Source organism: Triturus cristatus, chromosome 3_2 (genome assembly GCF_964204655.1).
Source record: "Triturus cristatus chromosome 3_2, aTriCri1.1, whole genome shotgun sequence".
Classification (NCBI taxonomy): Eukaryota; Metazoa; Chordata; class Amphibia; order Caudata; family Salamandridae; genus Triturus; species Triturus cristatus.
This window is the reverse complement of record NC_140584.1, coordinates 86,535,657-86,551,370: the sequence shown is the minus strand read 5'-3', so window position 1 is coordinate 86,551,370 and position 15,714 is coordinate 86,535,657. Positions and strand designations below refer to the sequence as shown.

At 43.9% G+C, this 15,714-nt stretch overlaps 1 protein-coding gene across 9 annotated transcripts in view; it reads left to right on the top strand.

The window, feature by feature from the left end:
- KALRN (kalirin RhoGEF kinase) overlaps positions 1 to 15,714 on the top strand; it is a 1,569,312-nt gene that overhangs the window by 1,299,946 nt on the left and 253,652 nt on the right. For all 9 annotated transcript variants that reach the window (XM_085647304.1, XM_085647302.1, XM_085647305.1 and 6 more), the window contains one exon: positions 14,350 to 14,489. In XM_085647304.1, coding sequence (XP_085503430.1) covers positions 14,350 to 14,489 — 140 coding nt within the window. The remainder of the gene's footprint in view (positions 1 to 14,349; positions 14,490 to 15,714) is intronic.

The window sequence follows — 15,714 nt, the reverse complement described above, 5'->3', positions numbered from 1 at the left end:
GGCCGTCTCCTGGTATGCCCATATGCCACCGCTTCGACTGGTATCTGGGCCTCGGGTGGCAGGTCATCTCGTGGCCTGCCTTTTCTGATCAGTGAATTACCTTGCTCTGGGGTAGCAGACGGAATAACACCACTCGCTCACAAAGACTGAGAGAGGGGCAGTGTGCCATGGGTGTGGTGGAAGCCGCAAGGAATATTCCCTGCCACTTGATGCCAGGCAAGTGGCACTGCTTGCAGGGTGCACCCTAGATATTCTTCATATCAAAATGCAGTGTCTTCTGTCCCCACCTCGGGGCAACCACAGGAGTTCTAACCCCCAATGGAAGAGAAAAATGGCTGACAGCTGGGCTGTTGAAAGAAGTGTGTGCCAGTTTTTCCTGGCAGTAGTTAAGACCTGACTGTAAGAACCTTTCCAGTCCTGAGAATACACAATGTAAAGTGGAAATTCCAAGTATGGTGCGATGAAGGCCCAATAAGGAGGAAATGTTGCTAAATGGGCACGTTGCATGGTATAGAACTGTGAAAGCCCACTGACAAAACATCTGGATATCAGAACACCAAAACTCCTGTCAACAATAAACCCCAGAATGAAGCAAAAAATGTTCTCCGTTCCAATGAGGCTGCAGGGCCATAAAAATGATAAATTGTGCTAAACAAATGCTCATCATATAACACCTGCCATGTGTAAGGACTGTTCTAGTGTTGCTTTGCCTTACAGTTCAGTGTGAGAAATAGAACCTTGCTAGACCCAGCAGGCATCGCTTCCTGCAATTTACACTCATGCATGCAGGCGTAAAGCACACTAAGCCTTTGGGTAAGTTTGATGCGGAGTAGAAGATGTTTAATGTTACCAAACACCGCAGTACTCATTTGATCAACCTCCGAAGGATAAACGGCTGAGTGCTCCCTCTGGCATTCAAAGCAGTTACCATAAAGTCAAACACAGGTTCATTGATTGGACGCATTCGTTCACTGAGCTAGCCAACTGTAAAAGAAGTCTGCTGTTATCAACTGATCTTCAGCTTGTTAAACGCATGTGACTGTCATCTTTTTGTCCTGCTGTTTGAGTCTACACCCTGGCAGGGACAACTCTGCCTTCTATCCTTCCAAAGCCCTTAATTTGAGAACCATATAACTGGGTAATAGTAACACGTTCTGTGTACAGTGCATTGAGATGACAAAAATCGATGTGAAGCACTATATAAAAATGTAATATCCTGATTGTGGTGACGTCATAGCCATTGACAGGGCTTTAAGTGGGCCGCGTCTGTCTGGTGCTGAGCACCGGCAGTTTTTTTAAGGGGGCTTCGAAACGGGTCTCTGTCGGGCTCTGTTTTCGTTTTTTTTTCTGGATTACAGTGAAAGCAGGCACATGGATGTGCGCATGCTCATTTTGCTCACATCTAAGTAGTGGAGCTGACATCATGCCAGGTGAGCGTTGTAGGAGTAAGGGAAATCCTTTAAAGAGAGCCATTTTCTCTCGGGATTTCCCTTCTCTTTTTAACAGCGCAGGAGCAACATCGTCGCCATGGTACACCAAAACTGCTTGTATCACTTAATGCTCTTTACAAGTAAATATCATTAATGTTATTTTTTACCTTCATGTAGACTAATTGTGTATTAAATTGGAAAGGGTTTGGCAGCTGATTATTATCCCTTAGTGCGAAGTTGGGGCAAGGATTCCCTAAACTCCCACTCATTTCTCCATCCTTTTTCTGAAAGCGGGCTCTTCCAATGACTGCTGTAATCAATCACTAACCATGAGCCTTGAGAGGCAGAGGCTGACGCCCTTCTCAAAAGCTGATCGATTTGGTAATCAGTCAAACAAGTTCACTCTAGTTTTTCCTCGTTAACCAGAATTTCATTTTTTGCGCTCTTCATCTGCTTCGTTTTCATTGCTCACCTAAGAAGAAAACTGATGAGGTGGAGGAAAGAGCCAAATATAAACTTGGCCAATGAAGAGGTTCAGTGTTAGGAAAAAAACCATAATGGTTTGCTACTATGCCCTTTGGTATGCGGTCTTTTATCAGACCTTTGCAAATCCACTGGGCCCAGGGACGGAGGGGGTTCAGAAGAGGGGGTGATGCTGATCTTCCTGTACAGAAGGGTCAAAGCAAGCTCACAGCTTTCAAAGGAGGGTACAATTCTACGTAAAAGCAAAAGGGTTGGTCAGATAAGAGAGCGTACTAACTCATCCACAATAAAGTCACTTTTATATAATTACCTAAAAGTAATAGCTTTATTGACAGTCTTCAAGCACAAAGAGGGAGCTGTGAAAGAGACAGGATCACCGAGAAGCACTTACTTTACTGGGTCTAAAATAACATTAATAATGTCTCTCTCTGGAGATTTAAGAACCAGATCAAATCAAAGGATACATGGCCACAAAAGCATTGCTTCTATTCTTGGTTTACTCTACCTTAACTTGGACCTGCCAAAATATTTTCACAGTGTGAGAGGAGGCAACACCTTAAAGAAGGCAATGCTTTGAGCCAGTCACTGACTTAGCAGCAATTGTGGTGTGTCTTAGTGGGTGGGACCAGGATACTTGGCAGTCATAGAGAACGGCACTACTTGAACCAGCACTCCTCCAAAAATCCTAACTAAGGGTTCTGGGCCTGCTACCGGTTTCCCAGGGAGGTTGCAAAACACCTGATGGTCTTCCGCTAAGCAAAGCCTTCACACACAGTGGGGCTGGTATCTTGTTAAAGGCTCATGAAATTTAAAAGAGCCTCTTGATTTAGACCACGCCCCTACTCGGATAGGCCACACCCCTCTACAAGGGTTGTCACGACCCTTTTAGAGCACCCCCAGGTTTTTTTTCCCCCACTTAAAGCCCTGGCCATTGAAGAGCATTGCAATGAGTCATTTCACAAAGCCAACCAGAACGCAATTAAGAGAGTGCTTCTGCTGTTGACCAGGAAATAGTATCACTGCACCAACATCATTTTGCCAAGTAGGCCACAACTGATAGTTTAGTGTAGTGTCCATAGCTTAAGGGGAGAGGATGTAGCTTTACGGCTAGAGCAGTCGACCTCGAAACTGGGGAACCGGGTTCGAGTCTCTGCAACGACGCTCAACCTCCTGTGATTCTGGGCAAATCACTTAATCTCCCCATGCCTAACAAAAAAAAAAGCATTTGCAATGCAATAGGTCTCGCAGCTGCGCGAGTCTAGGCTATTGGCATTATAAATTACAATGCCTTTTATTTGTTTTTAAAAAGAAAACAAAAATAAAGGCATTTGCAATGCCAATAGCTCAAACTCATGTCAATGCGAGACCTATTGCATTGTAAATGCTTTTTTACCATCTGTTCCCGAAAACTTCCGTATAATTTGCATATACACAGGTCAAATTAAACAGTCGCGTTCTCATGTGTTCCACTGCAGAATTGGCAGAAAGCAATTTAGTTAACACGGATGGTACTGTGTGTAAAAGTTGAATATAATTCCCGTTAGTGCTTTAATGCCTGCGTATTCTATGTTGGTGAAGGCAGTCATGTCATTTTGTTTCCCTTGTTCAATACTAAATTTTAACCCTACTTCTGTTTGTGAAATGTGCCAGTTTTTGGTTTTCAAACTCTGGTCACTAACATTGGCATCATGACAGACCAGGTCTACAACTAGTTAAATCAAGATCGGTATCTGGGTACATAGGCCATGTGTCTGCTTATAAAACCAGCATTGGCAAAGCCAATAGGTTCTGCCTCCGCAGAGCTATTGACTTTGTCGATGTCTTTTCACCATGTTGACAGTAAGGTGGAGTAGAGTTGGGTGGCGCAGCAGCAGGCAGAGAGGCGTGCAGGAAATAGATTAGAATGGCGTAAAGTGGCCTCAAGTAGTAGTGACCTAACGTAGTAGAGTGGCAACGACTAGTCTAGCGTAGTACAGTGGCAGAGTAGAGTTGCGTAGAGTGGCCTAGCCTAGCAGAGTGGCGCATAGAGTGCCTATAAAGCTAACAATATTACGTTTTTCACGTACACTATGGCTTCAGACAGCCACAGTGAAATAAGGTGTTAACAGAACAGTGCACAGATCGGGAATAGTGTGTGAAAAGGGTAATGGTGAGTTGTCAAATGTGCCCCAGCTGGATTCTAATTCAAAATAAGCAACATTCCGTCAACAGTCATGGTCTCTCAGGAAAGACGTTTCTGGGTTCATTCAACTAGGGGAAAATTGTCAACATTTCGACCCTTGTGACCAGCAGTCCATTGATTTCATCAGGACGACTACATTAGGGTTAGGGAAGAGAGAGGGGAGTGGATAGAGTTCATTTCTGCTGTCCCTCTGTATATCTAGACTGACCATATCAATTGGAAGTACTTAACATATCAGGTCATATGATCCAAGGAGAGTTATTGGCGACAATCAACAGAGGGATGAAAAAACACTGGTCTGTGGTGTGGGAGGAATAAAATCATCTAGAATATGCAAATCAATTGTGTACAACCATTCATCACGATGCAACGGGGGTCCTTGCCAGCAGCGTAGAGGGTAAAAGATTAACCATATGACTAATTTTTTCTACCCCACTGCAGAGTCAATCTAGCCAATTACTCTCCTGGGACCAGATGTCCTGATGTGAGCAGCACCCCCATACAATTCAGTCTTTATTGTAGCGTCACGCTACCTGGCTCTAGTCTTGAAACTTTTAGAAACAGAGTTTGAAAGAGGCCTGTCACTGCTATTGGCTTGGCCACGAGCCGATCACACAATGCATGGAAGCGGGAAATGTACAGGAGATCTTAACCTTTTCTCCAGGGTTATGTTAAATCCTTAACTGAAAAGCCATTAGAAGCCCAATAAAGAACGTCAAATAAAATATATCAGCATATGGGCTCTACAGCTTCACTAAGAAGCAAACCTAAGGTAAAGCCAAAATCCAGTTAATCGTTTTCTCTATGGAGGTCGCGGAAAATATTTAAATGCTTGGAAATCTGTAGTAAGCATTATATTCAAATAACATCGTTCATGTTTTCTGCAATGCAAAACCTGTCACCATATGCAACAATTCAACCTTGACAAACACGGTTTTGTTCGACATTTCCATAACATTCAGAGTTCTCCCACAAAAGTAGCCAATCGAAACTCCAGAACTATACAATAAGCCCACTTCGTTCAAGCCCTTTGAGCCCATTTGGCGTTGCGCGCCTGATTCCAGTCCTGTGTTCATCTACAAATCACTGTAATATACATAATCACAATTGGTGTTAGATCTCCCGCAGCGCCGTGTGAGGGGATGTACTGAACCGCCCTGACGCGTGCGCCCCATCCGTGTTCAGCACTCGGGGCCCGTTCACACCGGATGCCCCCTCCGGACTGCGGCCTCTGCGCTAGCCGCCGTATCGCTCCAGTCTGAAGCCAGTTCAAGTCTTAACTTCAGACCTGCTACCCTGTCCAGGATATAATTGCTTCTGTACTAACTTTGTACACTAGTGCCTCGAGGCGAGGGGACCCCGATGGGGTCGGTGTCCCCCGCGTATTTGCACTGGCCCCCACCCCGCAACTGTGGGATCGCTGCCCTTGCTGAGTGGCAACTAGGAAAAGATCCAACTCCCTTCACACACCCAACACTCCTTTCTTAAGACACTACGGAACGCCTCTCCGAATGTCGTAAAGCTGGCCTGACTGCATTCATGCCTGGCGGTGCGCTTGGAATGTACGTGGCCTGCTTTCGCAAGGAATAGAGTTCTTTCCGTAACTCCCGTGAGAGCTGGAGTTCCCCTGTTCGGAAATGCCCATTGGTGTTATGCTCCCCTTCTGGCTACAATAGGCCCCGGGCTGAGGAAAGACACGACTTTGTCTTTAGATTCATGGTAGCGGCGCCAACCTGGCTCTCAAAACCGCAGATATTGTGTACATACCGAGGCAGTGTGTGCTGTTCATTAGGATTGTATTCTGGGCCTCCTCTTGCTCCGCATGTCTCATCTTGTGACCTCGTGGTGTCTTTCTGACACACAATCTGCTGCAACTCCTAGAACATCACCAACAGTGCTCACTTTGAAGAAAAAGCGCGGGACACGTGATTTTTCTTGGGACCCACAGAATGATGGTGCTGCTGGATTCCTTGGTTGTCTCGCCTTCAGTCTGCGCCATGACTGCTCCTCCCAGCTGTCTACACTTCCTGCCTCTTTCCCCCACTTATGTAGGTTCATTTCATCTCTACATTCTCTCTTTTGTGTCGAAGTCTGATGAATCCCTGTGTCTACCGCCTCAAGAACCTGCCCAAATTAAGCACTAGCGACTTCGGATGGCGATGGAACAATACTCTATATCCGGCCAGAAAGGCACCAATGCCAAATAGCAGAACAGTGGACGCACAGATGCCGATAGAGGCTAAGCAAGAGGATAACATTCGGTATATAACAGCGTCACATATAACCATGGTCAATAAGTGCATCACCTGTTTGGTTCCAACACCCCTGTCTCAGGGTACCAAGAAATTCTGCTCGAGAGGAGAGATGCGATGGTACACTTCTTTTCAGTGCTTTCTCACGTCTTTCCTCCTCCCTTCAAATAAAAGTGAGAACAGTTAGCAGGGCATGATTTGTAAAACTTTATTTAACTAACCAGATGACCCGCATACATGAGTTATATGTTGGGAGCAAAGCAGACCAAATGTTTTTTCATAAAATACCCTTTATTTTATACAGTACTTGCTCCCACGTTACTGTACTGTTTCACAACTCCCTTGGCATCTTTTTAACTTGGAAGGGTGACCGGCTGGTTTGGCCCAGGATCTGCAATTTACACTCTTCGTGACAGCACGTGCTCGATTCACTAAAAGGAAGTGAATAGATGGCAAAATTACTTCATTTTGTTATGGTCTTCTAGGCGTACTGTTTACCAGGAAGTAATGTCACTGTACATACTTGCAATTAGGTCATAATGGATTGTTTGTATAATGTCCATAGCTTAGGCAGGAACAGAGCTATCTTCGCAGAATTCCCCCTTGTACTTGCATTCTACCATAGACATTTTAATTCCAAGGTGATTCAGGCAAGCAATTTGAATAGCCCTGTGTTAAAAATAATTCTCGGAAGCAGGGTCCATGCCGGCAAACAAAAGGGCAGTGTTAGTACAATGGCCCTCATAGATGGGAGCAAGGATTTTTACTTGTGGCACCTGTCCAAGCAGACGTCCGTGAACTGCTCAGCATCGAAGATGCCAATTTGTTATGTCTACAATTGAGTACAAGTCAGAGAGATAAAGATGTGGCGTAACGGCCAGATCTGCCGACTTTGGAACTGGGGGAACCAGGTTCGAGGCTCAAGGTCTGCTCGACATCCTGTAATTATGGGCAAATCATGTTTTTTCGCTTTGCCTTAAAAATAATAAATGTTACCTGGTGTAGTGTCTGGTGCTCTTGTAAAGCGCTCCAAAAACTTCGGGTGGACTTTCCGCTACATAAAACTGCGACAAAAAATAAAAATAAGAGTTGTTAAAGTAGTAGGCATGGCCTCAAAAGAACTTTTGGAAAAGTAATATTGGCGAGATGTTTTATTAGCTTTTAGGGGAAAAACTAGGTGTTGGGGTTTTAGTACTTTGCCCCATGTAGTTGAAGATTAAGACAGGAACAGTATAACATCTTCTCCATGAATGTCACTGCTACCACGGAGTGCTGTAGAATGTGTGCTGTTTGTGCTATTTTCCATAAGTTATTTGACTAGGCAAATAATATAACTGTTAGAATACTTTCTGTGCCAATGAGATGAAAATTGTCCTTGCATATTACAGATGGGATAGCATTATTCAAATGCCTTGGATTGTGACCAAGACAGTCCCCAGCAATTCAATATAAAACTAAGCGTACCATTGGTTTACTCCTTGGCAAAGTTTGAAATATGTGAGTGTGTTGTTAGGAGTGCTTATTTGGGTAGTTGGTGGGCTTTGTGTTGAGGGTGTTGTCTGGACGACTAGGGTGTGGCAGCTTGAAATTTCGGCTGGGCCTGAGATGGGGAAGAGGGAAACCTGAGATTTGATAGCGCTGGGAATGGCAAGGTTGTGGGATTGTTTGTCGAGGGAAACTGATAGCTGGTGAGCAGGGTAACGAGGACCACATGAACCAGTGGTAGGTAATGGGGGTAAGTAGACTTTACATGTTGTGGTACTGAGTAGTAGAGTATTTCGAGGGGGCTACAAATATTAGCCTTTACAAGCCAAGGGCCTCTTGACAACTTGTACGATGGCAGGAATTCCTAGATGTGGCAGGGAATACCCAAAGCCTAAATTAGCTTCACCAATCCAGGAAACCTCCCCTGTAGAATCAGGCCTGGTGTTAACGCCCATGGTCATTTCAGATACAGGAACTCAAAGCTGCACCAAGTCTGCCCAAGTGATATCTCCCTGGGGTTTAGATAACATGCTCTTAATTGGACACAATGTGTTGAAATAACCAGGCAGGGAAGGTGGACATCAAGAGAGCTGAGGAAGTAGGTGGCTAAAGATGGGAACTGGAGTGCTAATGAACTGTGGGGCTGGAGAAAGGGGGAAGGAGGAGATAAATGAGCAGAGGCAGCACTCTGGTGCAGTTTCGGACGGAGTAAGGGATCCGGTTGCCCAGAGCTTGGACCTGGGAAGTGTTGGAATTTGAGAGGGAGTCAAAAAGAAGGCAAGACGAGGAAAGCGAGAGAGGGGAAGTTGAGGTGTTTCAGAGCTGCGGAGGCTAGAGGGATACTGATTTGCTGGCTGGAGCAACAAGCCGAAGGAGCAGAGAAGCTAGGAATACTGGGAGATAGGTAGCCGTAGAAGGAAGGAGGCACAAAGTGCATATTCCTGAACCATTTGTCTTTTTGTTTTGTAGTAAGTGCCTTATACCTTAGCAGTGGTGCAGGAAAAGTGGGACCTGTGATGGATTCTAATGCGACAGCCTCTCCATGATATAGGAATGCAGACACACCTGTGAATATTCACCCTTTTTTCTGCGAAAGCGCAGATGTGATTTCACCTACGTCTAAGTGTGCTCCCATAGATGTTCACCTCAGGTGTTCACTTCAGGCGTTTTCTGAATTAGCCATTGTAATGTCGACCCACAGGCTCCGCCCGGTGTAACTCTCTGTAGACGCTGGAATTCTTCCTGTGAGCTCCTCTGTATATTCCATCGCTGCAATAAATCACTTTTCCAAGGCTGCAGTTAGGTCTAGGGTGTGGATTCCATGACTTTTTTTTTTCGTGATCTACTTCAGTGCGCGGAGAATCCAGGGCACCCCTCCCCACAACTGAGGCCGATTGTGAATGTCTTAGCATTGGCTATGTCACTGTGTAATGTAATCTGTTCTGTTCTGTGTGTGTATGGATAGTGTTTACTGGGGATATGCGTTACCCATTACCACCTACACTCAGCAAGTTCTGTTTTAAACGCACCCAACATTATAACAGTGATCTAATTGGACCCTTTTACATATTTGTCCTGTTGAGTGGATATTACTTCACTTTTTCACATAATCTTTCATACAAATGTTATGAGCCTGTACACTGATGGCGCACTTTCCCAACATGAAAAAATAAATTGTGATGTTTGGGAGAACTATGGCAATAGTAACGTGGATTTGTGTGGAATGTATGTCGTGGAATTTCATTTGTTTTCTTCAAAGTATTTAAAAACATCGGAACAAAAATATCGAAAAAACGTACACCTGCAATACATAGCTTTTAAGTTTCCAGTCAGTGGAATCTTTTCTAATTGCTTGTCACTACTTATAGTGGTACGTTGCATTCGTAAGTGAGTACCAGCTTTAAAAGTGATAGCCTAAGGTGAAAGTAATAGTCTTCTTGCACGTGAGTTAATTGGAATTATTGATTCTCCAAAAACACTAGATGAACATTCAGTTCACAGTACAAATCTTCCAGGCCAACATCCTTCAATTACTGCTGCTGCAAAAGCATGAATACATTAATACATAGATCGCATAATCTTAGGATCGACACGAAAAAGCTTATCTCCCCCTTCCCCCACCCCCAAAATAACATTTCTTTTCTGTGGGTGGTTGGTCACGTCATCACAATATTGTCTTGTTATGCACAGTGGGAGATTTTATTTGCTCACCACTAGAAAGTTGGTCTTTTCTTTATACACTAGAAGCACATTCTGGAATGTTCTTGCACTTTAAATGAAGCAACCAAAACATTGCCTTCTAGTCTATTTTCACCAGCAGTCCTGTGCGTGACCAATATTGCTTTTTGCTTTGTTGGCAGGAGATTGCGCTGCCTTAAAGAGAAAATGATTTTCTAACAGCCTACTCCCCATTCCTTTTCTTTCTGCCTATGTTCAGATTTTCAAGAAAGTCACCTTGTAAAGTTGTTCTCGCTGATGGCCATATTCGGTAGCAGTGCAGTCTGCAGCCATCTCTTCCCCATTTTCTAGATGCTACAGCTATCCAGCGCGCTGTTTTCCTGGCATTCTGATCATATCCACCTTTTACCCTGTAAAATGTCACTCCGAAATGATTGCACTATTTGGTGGTCAGGGAATTTGTGTAGCACACATATAGCCCATGTCTTTCAGCTCATTCCTTAGACTTCAAGACCTTTAAAATAACAAGCATTGGCAAAGGCAATAGGTCTCGCCTATGCAAGAGCTATTGGCTTTGCCAATATGTTTTAGCCATGTTGTACATCAGCGTGGCTGCTGTTCAGCATGGCTAATTGTTAGTGGGGTAAAGGGCATTGGCATGGAGTGTTTTAAAGTGGAGTAGAATGCAGTGGTGTACAGTGGCAAAGAGTTGAGTGTCATGGAGTGGAGTATTGTGGAGGGTGTGAAATGTCGTAGAGTGTAGAATGGAATAGAATTGAGTTGCGTAAAGTGTCAGTGGAGTAGAGTTGTAGAGTAGAGTGGCATAGAGTATCATGGAGTGGTGTAGTGCAGAGTGGCGTGGATGGCTTTGTTTAGAGTAGGCTAGAGTGGCGTAGGAACCTGAGATTGTGTGGAGTGAAACTGAGTGGAGTAGCATGTTGTATAGTGGAGTAAAGTGACATGGAGTGGCAAAGAGGGAGTTGGGTAGAGTATTGTTGTACAGTGGCATAGAGTATTGTAGAGACATAGTGGCCAAGAGAAGTGGCATGAAGTAAATTGGTGCAGAGTAGATTGGTGTAGAGTACAGTGGCGTAGAGTCCACTGATTTTTAGTAAAGTGGTGCAGACTGCATTGGCATATATTGCAGTGAAGTAGAGCGACATAAGGTACAGTGGTATATAGATTGGTGTAGAGTAGATTTCAGTGGCATATAGCAGTGGTGTAGGGCACAGTGGTTTAGAGTGGCGCGGTGCACAGTAGGGTGCAGAGTGGCATAGAGTAGAGTGGAGTGCAATGGTACGGAATAGATCAGAGTAGCATAGAATGGACTGATGTAGACTGCAGTGCCATAGAGTGCCGTGTTGCAGAGAAGACTGTTGCGGAGTGCAGTGGTGTATAGTAGATTGTTGCAGATTAGAGTATAGTGGCAAAGGGTGCAGAGTAGATTGGCGTAGAGTGAATTGGTTTTGAGTGAAGTGGTGTAGATTGCTGTGGTTACAGTAGAGTGATGAAGTGTAGAGTGGTGCAAAATAGTCTGTGGTTCAAAGTGCAGTGGTGGCCAGTGCACTGGCATGGAGTAGATTGTTTCAGAGTAGAATACGCAGCAGAGTACAGTGGTATAGATCAGATCAGAGTGGATTGGCATACAGGGGAGTAGTACAGCGTAGAGTGCGTTGGCATAGAGTTCAATTTTGCAGAGTAGAGTGCAGCGGTGCATAGAGTAGTGTGGGGTAGAGTGCATTGGAATAAAGTAGAGGCGTAGAGTGGCGTGGTGAAAACTAGAGTGCAGTGATGTGGTGTGGAGTAATGTAGGGTAAACTTGAGTATGCATGGTGTGGCAGCGTAATGCCATTACATACAACACATGTTCAATTGCAATGACCATTACATTTCCACCTACAGTTTACCAATAAGTTTTACAGCGCACAAACAATGTGCGAAAATGGCATCACTTAGTGTATTGATTTGTTTGGATCATATTAAAATATGTTTCCACCACATGCTTCGTTTGTGCTGTCTAAATTCTGAAATATTCAGAAATATTTGCACAGTTCATTTACAGACATAAAAATGTTGTGTGCTGGAAAAAAAATATCGTACAGCCTCCCTCAAGTACTCTCCCTAGTAGCCTAAATGAAATGAAAATGACATTTGTAAAGCGCGTGCCTACCAGAAGGCCTCCCAGCACTAGGCAAAACTCATGATCAGACGGAACAGCAAAACTCAAGGGAACAGGAGGGTTTTGAGTTATTTTCGGAAGGCAAGAGGACCAGTCTCTTTCCGGAGGTGAAGGGGCAGAGCGTTGCAAAGCCTGCCGGCATTAAGAGAAGAGTCTACCGCCACTTCTGGCTCGTTTGATTCTAGGGATGTTGACTAGGTGAAGTTCTTCCGAGCGAAGTTCTCTCCTTGCTTTATAAGGCTGAATTACAGCCGAGAAGATGAGGACCAGTCACCTGCAAGGACCTGTGAACTATACAGAGAGCTTTAAACATAACTCGTTCTTTCACTGGGAGCCAGTGTAGTAGGCGGAGGGCTGGTTTTGCGGACAGGAATTTGGGAGTTGCCGTCAGCTATCTGGCTGCGCAGTTCTGGGCCATCTGCAGTTTATTTACCTTAGAGCTAGGGGCTCCCAGATAAAGCCCATTGCCATAGTCCAACGTTGACAATAGAGATTGCACCATGGTTTTCTTGGCTTCGGGGGGGAGCAGGGGGGGGGGGGGGGGGGAGTACTTTCCTGGCCATTCTGACCGGCTGAAACAGGTTGCTATTGTCTTTCTAGCTTGCGTTTTGAAAGTCAAATTACGGTCTAACCAGATGCCCTGGCTCTTTATTTCTGGCTTGGGTGTGGGTGCCGGGCTCATATATGCTGGCCAGAGAGTTCTAAGTGTTGTGTTATCAAAGTTGCCCAGGGTCATGATCTCGGTCTTTTCACCATTTAATTTCAGATGGGATGAACCCATCCATTTTACAACTTCAGTGAGGCATGCTTTCAGAGTCGTAGAATAATGTGTGGGTTAGTTTAATGCTATGACCAGTTGGTTGTCGTCGGCGTAGGTGACCATATGGATCCCAAAAGAAGCCACAATCGAGGCTAGGGGGGCCAAGTCAACATGATGGTCACATACGTTTTCTCACTTTGAAGTCAGGAAAAGAAAAGTTAACACCAAGCTCCCTGAAGACAGAACCTCACATTTGACCTCTGACTGCACAGCAGCTGTGACAAGATACGAACATAGATTTAAAGACCTGTTTACAGAAATCCATTACTAATGGTAAAATACAGTAAATAAGGTTTTGGTAAGGGACGTACTCAAGCTGGACAAAATAGAGCCAGCAAATTGAAAGCAAGCAAATGTGATCTACAAACAAAGTTAACATTCTCAAGGAAGCTTTCAGACTGTCCCCAAGATGCCCTTATCTAACCACACAGCTGTGCTGTCTAGTAGGCTTTGACCTAAAAAGCAGGAACCCTGGGAGGAGTTTCCTTTTTTTGTTGAACAGATCTGTAAGCATTTGGTATTCAACAATCTCGTTGGCACCATTAAATAGGGTATTGCAAATCCGAATCTGTGCCAGTGCTTGTAGGTGGTGGACACAGGCATTCGTTTTTGGGGATGGTAATTTTTTTTCCATATCAGACTTTGGCCCAGAACAGGCGAGTGAAAGTCAGAAAATTGAGAAAGGACAAAGCGAAGTAAGAGAGGGCGAAAACTGGGATTGAAGAGGCTTGTACTGGTGAGCTAGAGACTAGAAACGTAGGATGGTGTACAACGGTGAAGTGGAATAAAGTCTAGGCAGGTTTGTATATGTATGTATGTATTATGTTTTTTAAAGCATACCTGGCATTCGGCAAACGGTAACAGACGCCAAAGAAATGTTGGTGGAAAAATGAGAATAGAATTAGAGCCATGATTAGGCATCATTGGTATTTGGCAACCCCTGCGTTTGTCAACAGGCTCCTAAAAAAAAAAAAAACAAGTGCCCTGGCATTAGCAGAAACTTTGTGTTTTAGCTGTTTTGTTACCCAAAACAACACCACGCGACCCTTAGTACTTGCAGCTCTGGGAGCTTTGTTTTTCTCAGCCTTGGAATTTTGGAGTGGAAAAGGAGATATTACTGACTTTTCTTTCCTTTCAGAAATATAAAAAACATAACCAAGGAAATTTCTTAAAGACTGAGAAGCTGAAGTCTGATAACCACTTATGTTGGATTTATCTTAATTCCTCATTTTTTGTTTATAACTTTCCAAATATTAAAGATGACTGTCACACAGGAAGAAGGAATACAACTGTTTTCTCTGTTTCGTTTAACTAAAAAACTTTTATCGTTTGTTTGGTAGACGATGGAGGGAGGAGGCTCGTATCGGGGAACCTTGAAGGACACGGTTGGTGGTGGTTGCTTAAACGAAGGGATGACCCCCTCAACACCACCAAGAAACCATGAAGAGGAGCAGAAGGCGAAGGCTCTCAGAGGCAGGAAGTGAGTATGGTGCTACTAACTTGTTAAACAATACTGTGCAACCACCATTACCCCATAATTTGTAAAACATCTTATGTTTTTCAATCCCTGTCAAGTAAAAGTTATACAGTGGTTCCTAGCCAAAGAAGCTGCGAGTCTTGGATGTATTGGTGGCACAGGCCAGTTTGTTCCTATGTTGAATGATGCTGAGGCTTTTTTGTCAGTATTTGACGACCGAACAATAGTGCCTCCTTTATCCACCGGCTCATAAATTTACTGCCCAAATAATCACTCCTCCAATAGGAGAAGACCACCCCCAGACTTGAGTCTTGTCCAAGTATGGCATGAATTTGAGCCTCATCAGATCCTAAGTGGCACCTTCCATGACACAGACATACTACTTATTTGTGTGAATGAACTATGGTAGCTGCTGTTTCTGAAGTGCAGTAAGGAGGGTAGAAACCATCCACTGAAGGACGCTGGAAACGAACCTCATTAAATGTGATGAAGCCCTTCTCCTTGCAAACAGGGATTGTTAATGAAGGGAAGGTTAAAGGAAACTTTTCAGTCATTAAATTAACATTCTAGGTTATATCTTATTTTCATAATGATTGGCTGGTATGTTTGAGCATTAGATATTTTGGCCATCAAAATGTTTGACAGAATTAACATTCCGTTATTGGTTTCTTTAGTTTTACAATTTCCTGGTGTTTTTTAAATTTATACTATATGAGATTTGTTAGTTTCAAGTTTCACTATTAATAGGGGACAAGTCCCCTGTTGTGAGAAGGGTGTTTATGTTGATATTCTGTTGAGTTGGGTGTCTTGTTTTCCAGAGTGCTTTCTGTAGGTAGAGTGAACTTTCCTAGAGTGGTTATGTCAAGATAGGGTGACAGACAAATCACAGAATCTGCTTTTATGGATATCAATTGTCTGGCTTGTTCCTAAACCTCACATTCCTTCATAAGAGGTTAAAGCAAAACCCCAAGCTTGACCTTTTGTTGGACAATGTGGTTAAGTTTCTTTTCCAAAATCACATCAAAACAACAGTTGCATGATATTTTCACACTTGTTTTCAGGTGCTGAATCCTCTCTGTAGTCCTCTCTGAAGTCCTCTTAACATGGTCTCAGACAAAGTTTTTTAAAGGCGATCTCCTCTTGTACCAAGGGAAGGTGCTCACATAAATTGGGTTTAGGTCTTCTTTTCCAGTAACTAAAGTCAAATCCAGCCAGTTGTGAGTTAATA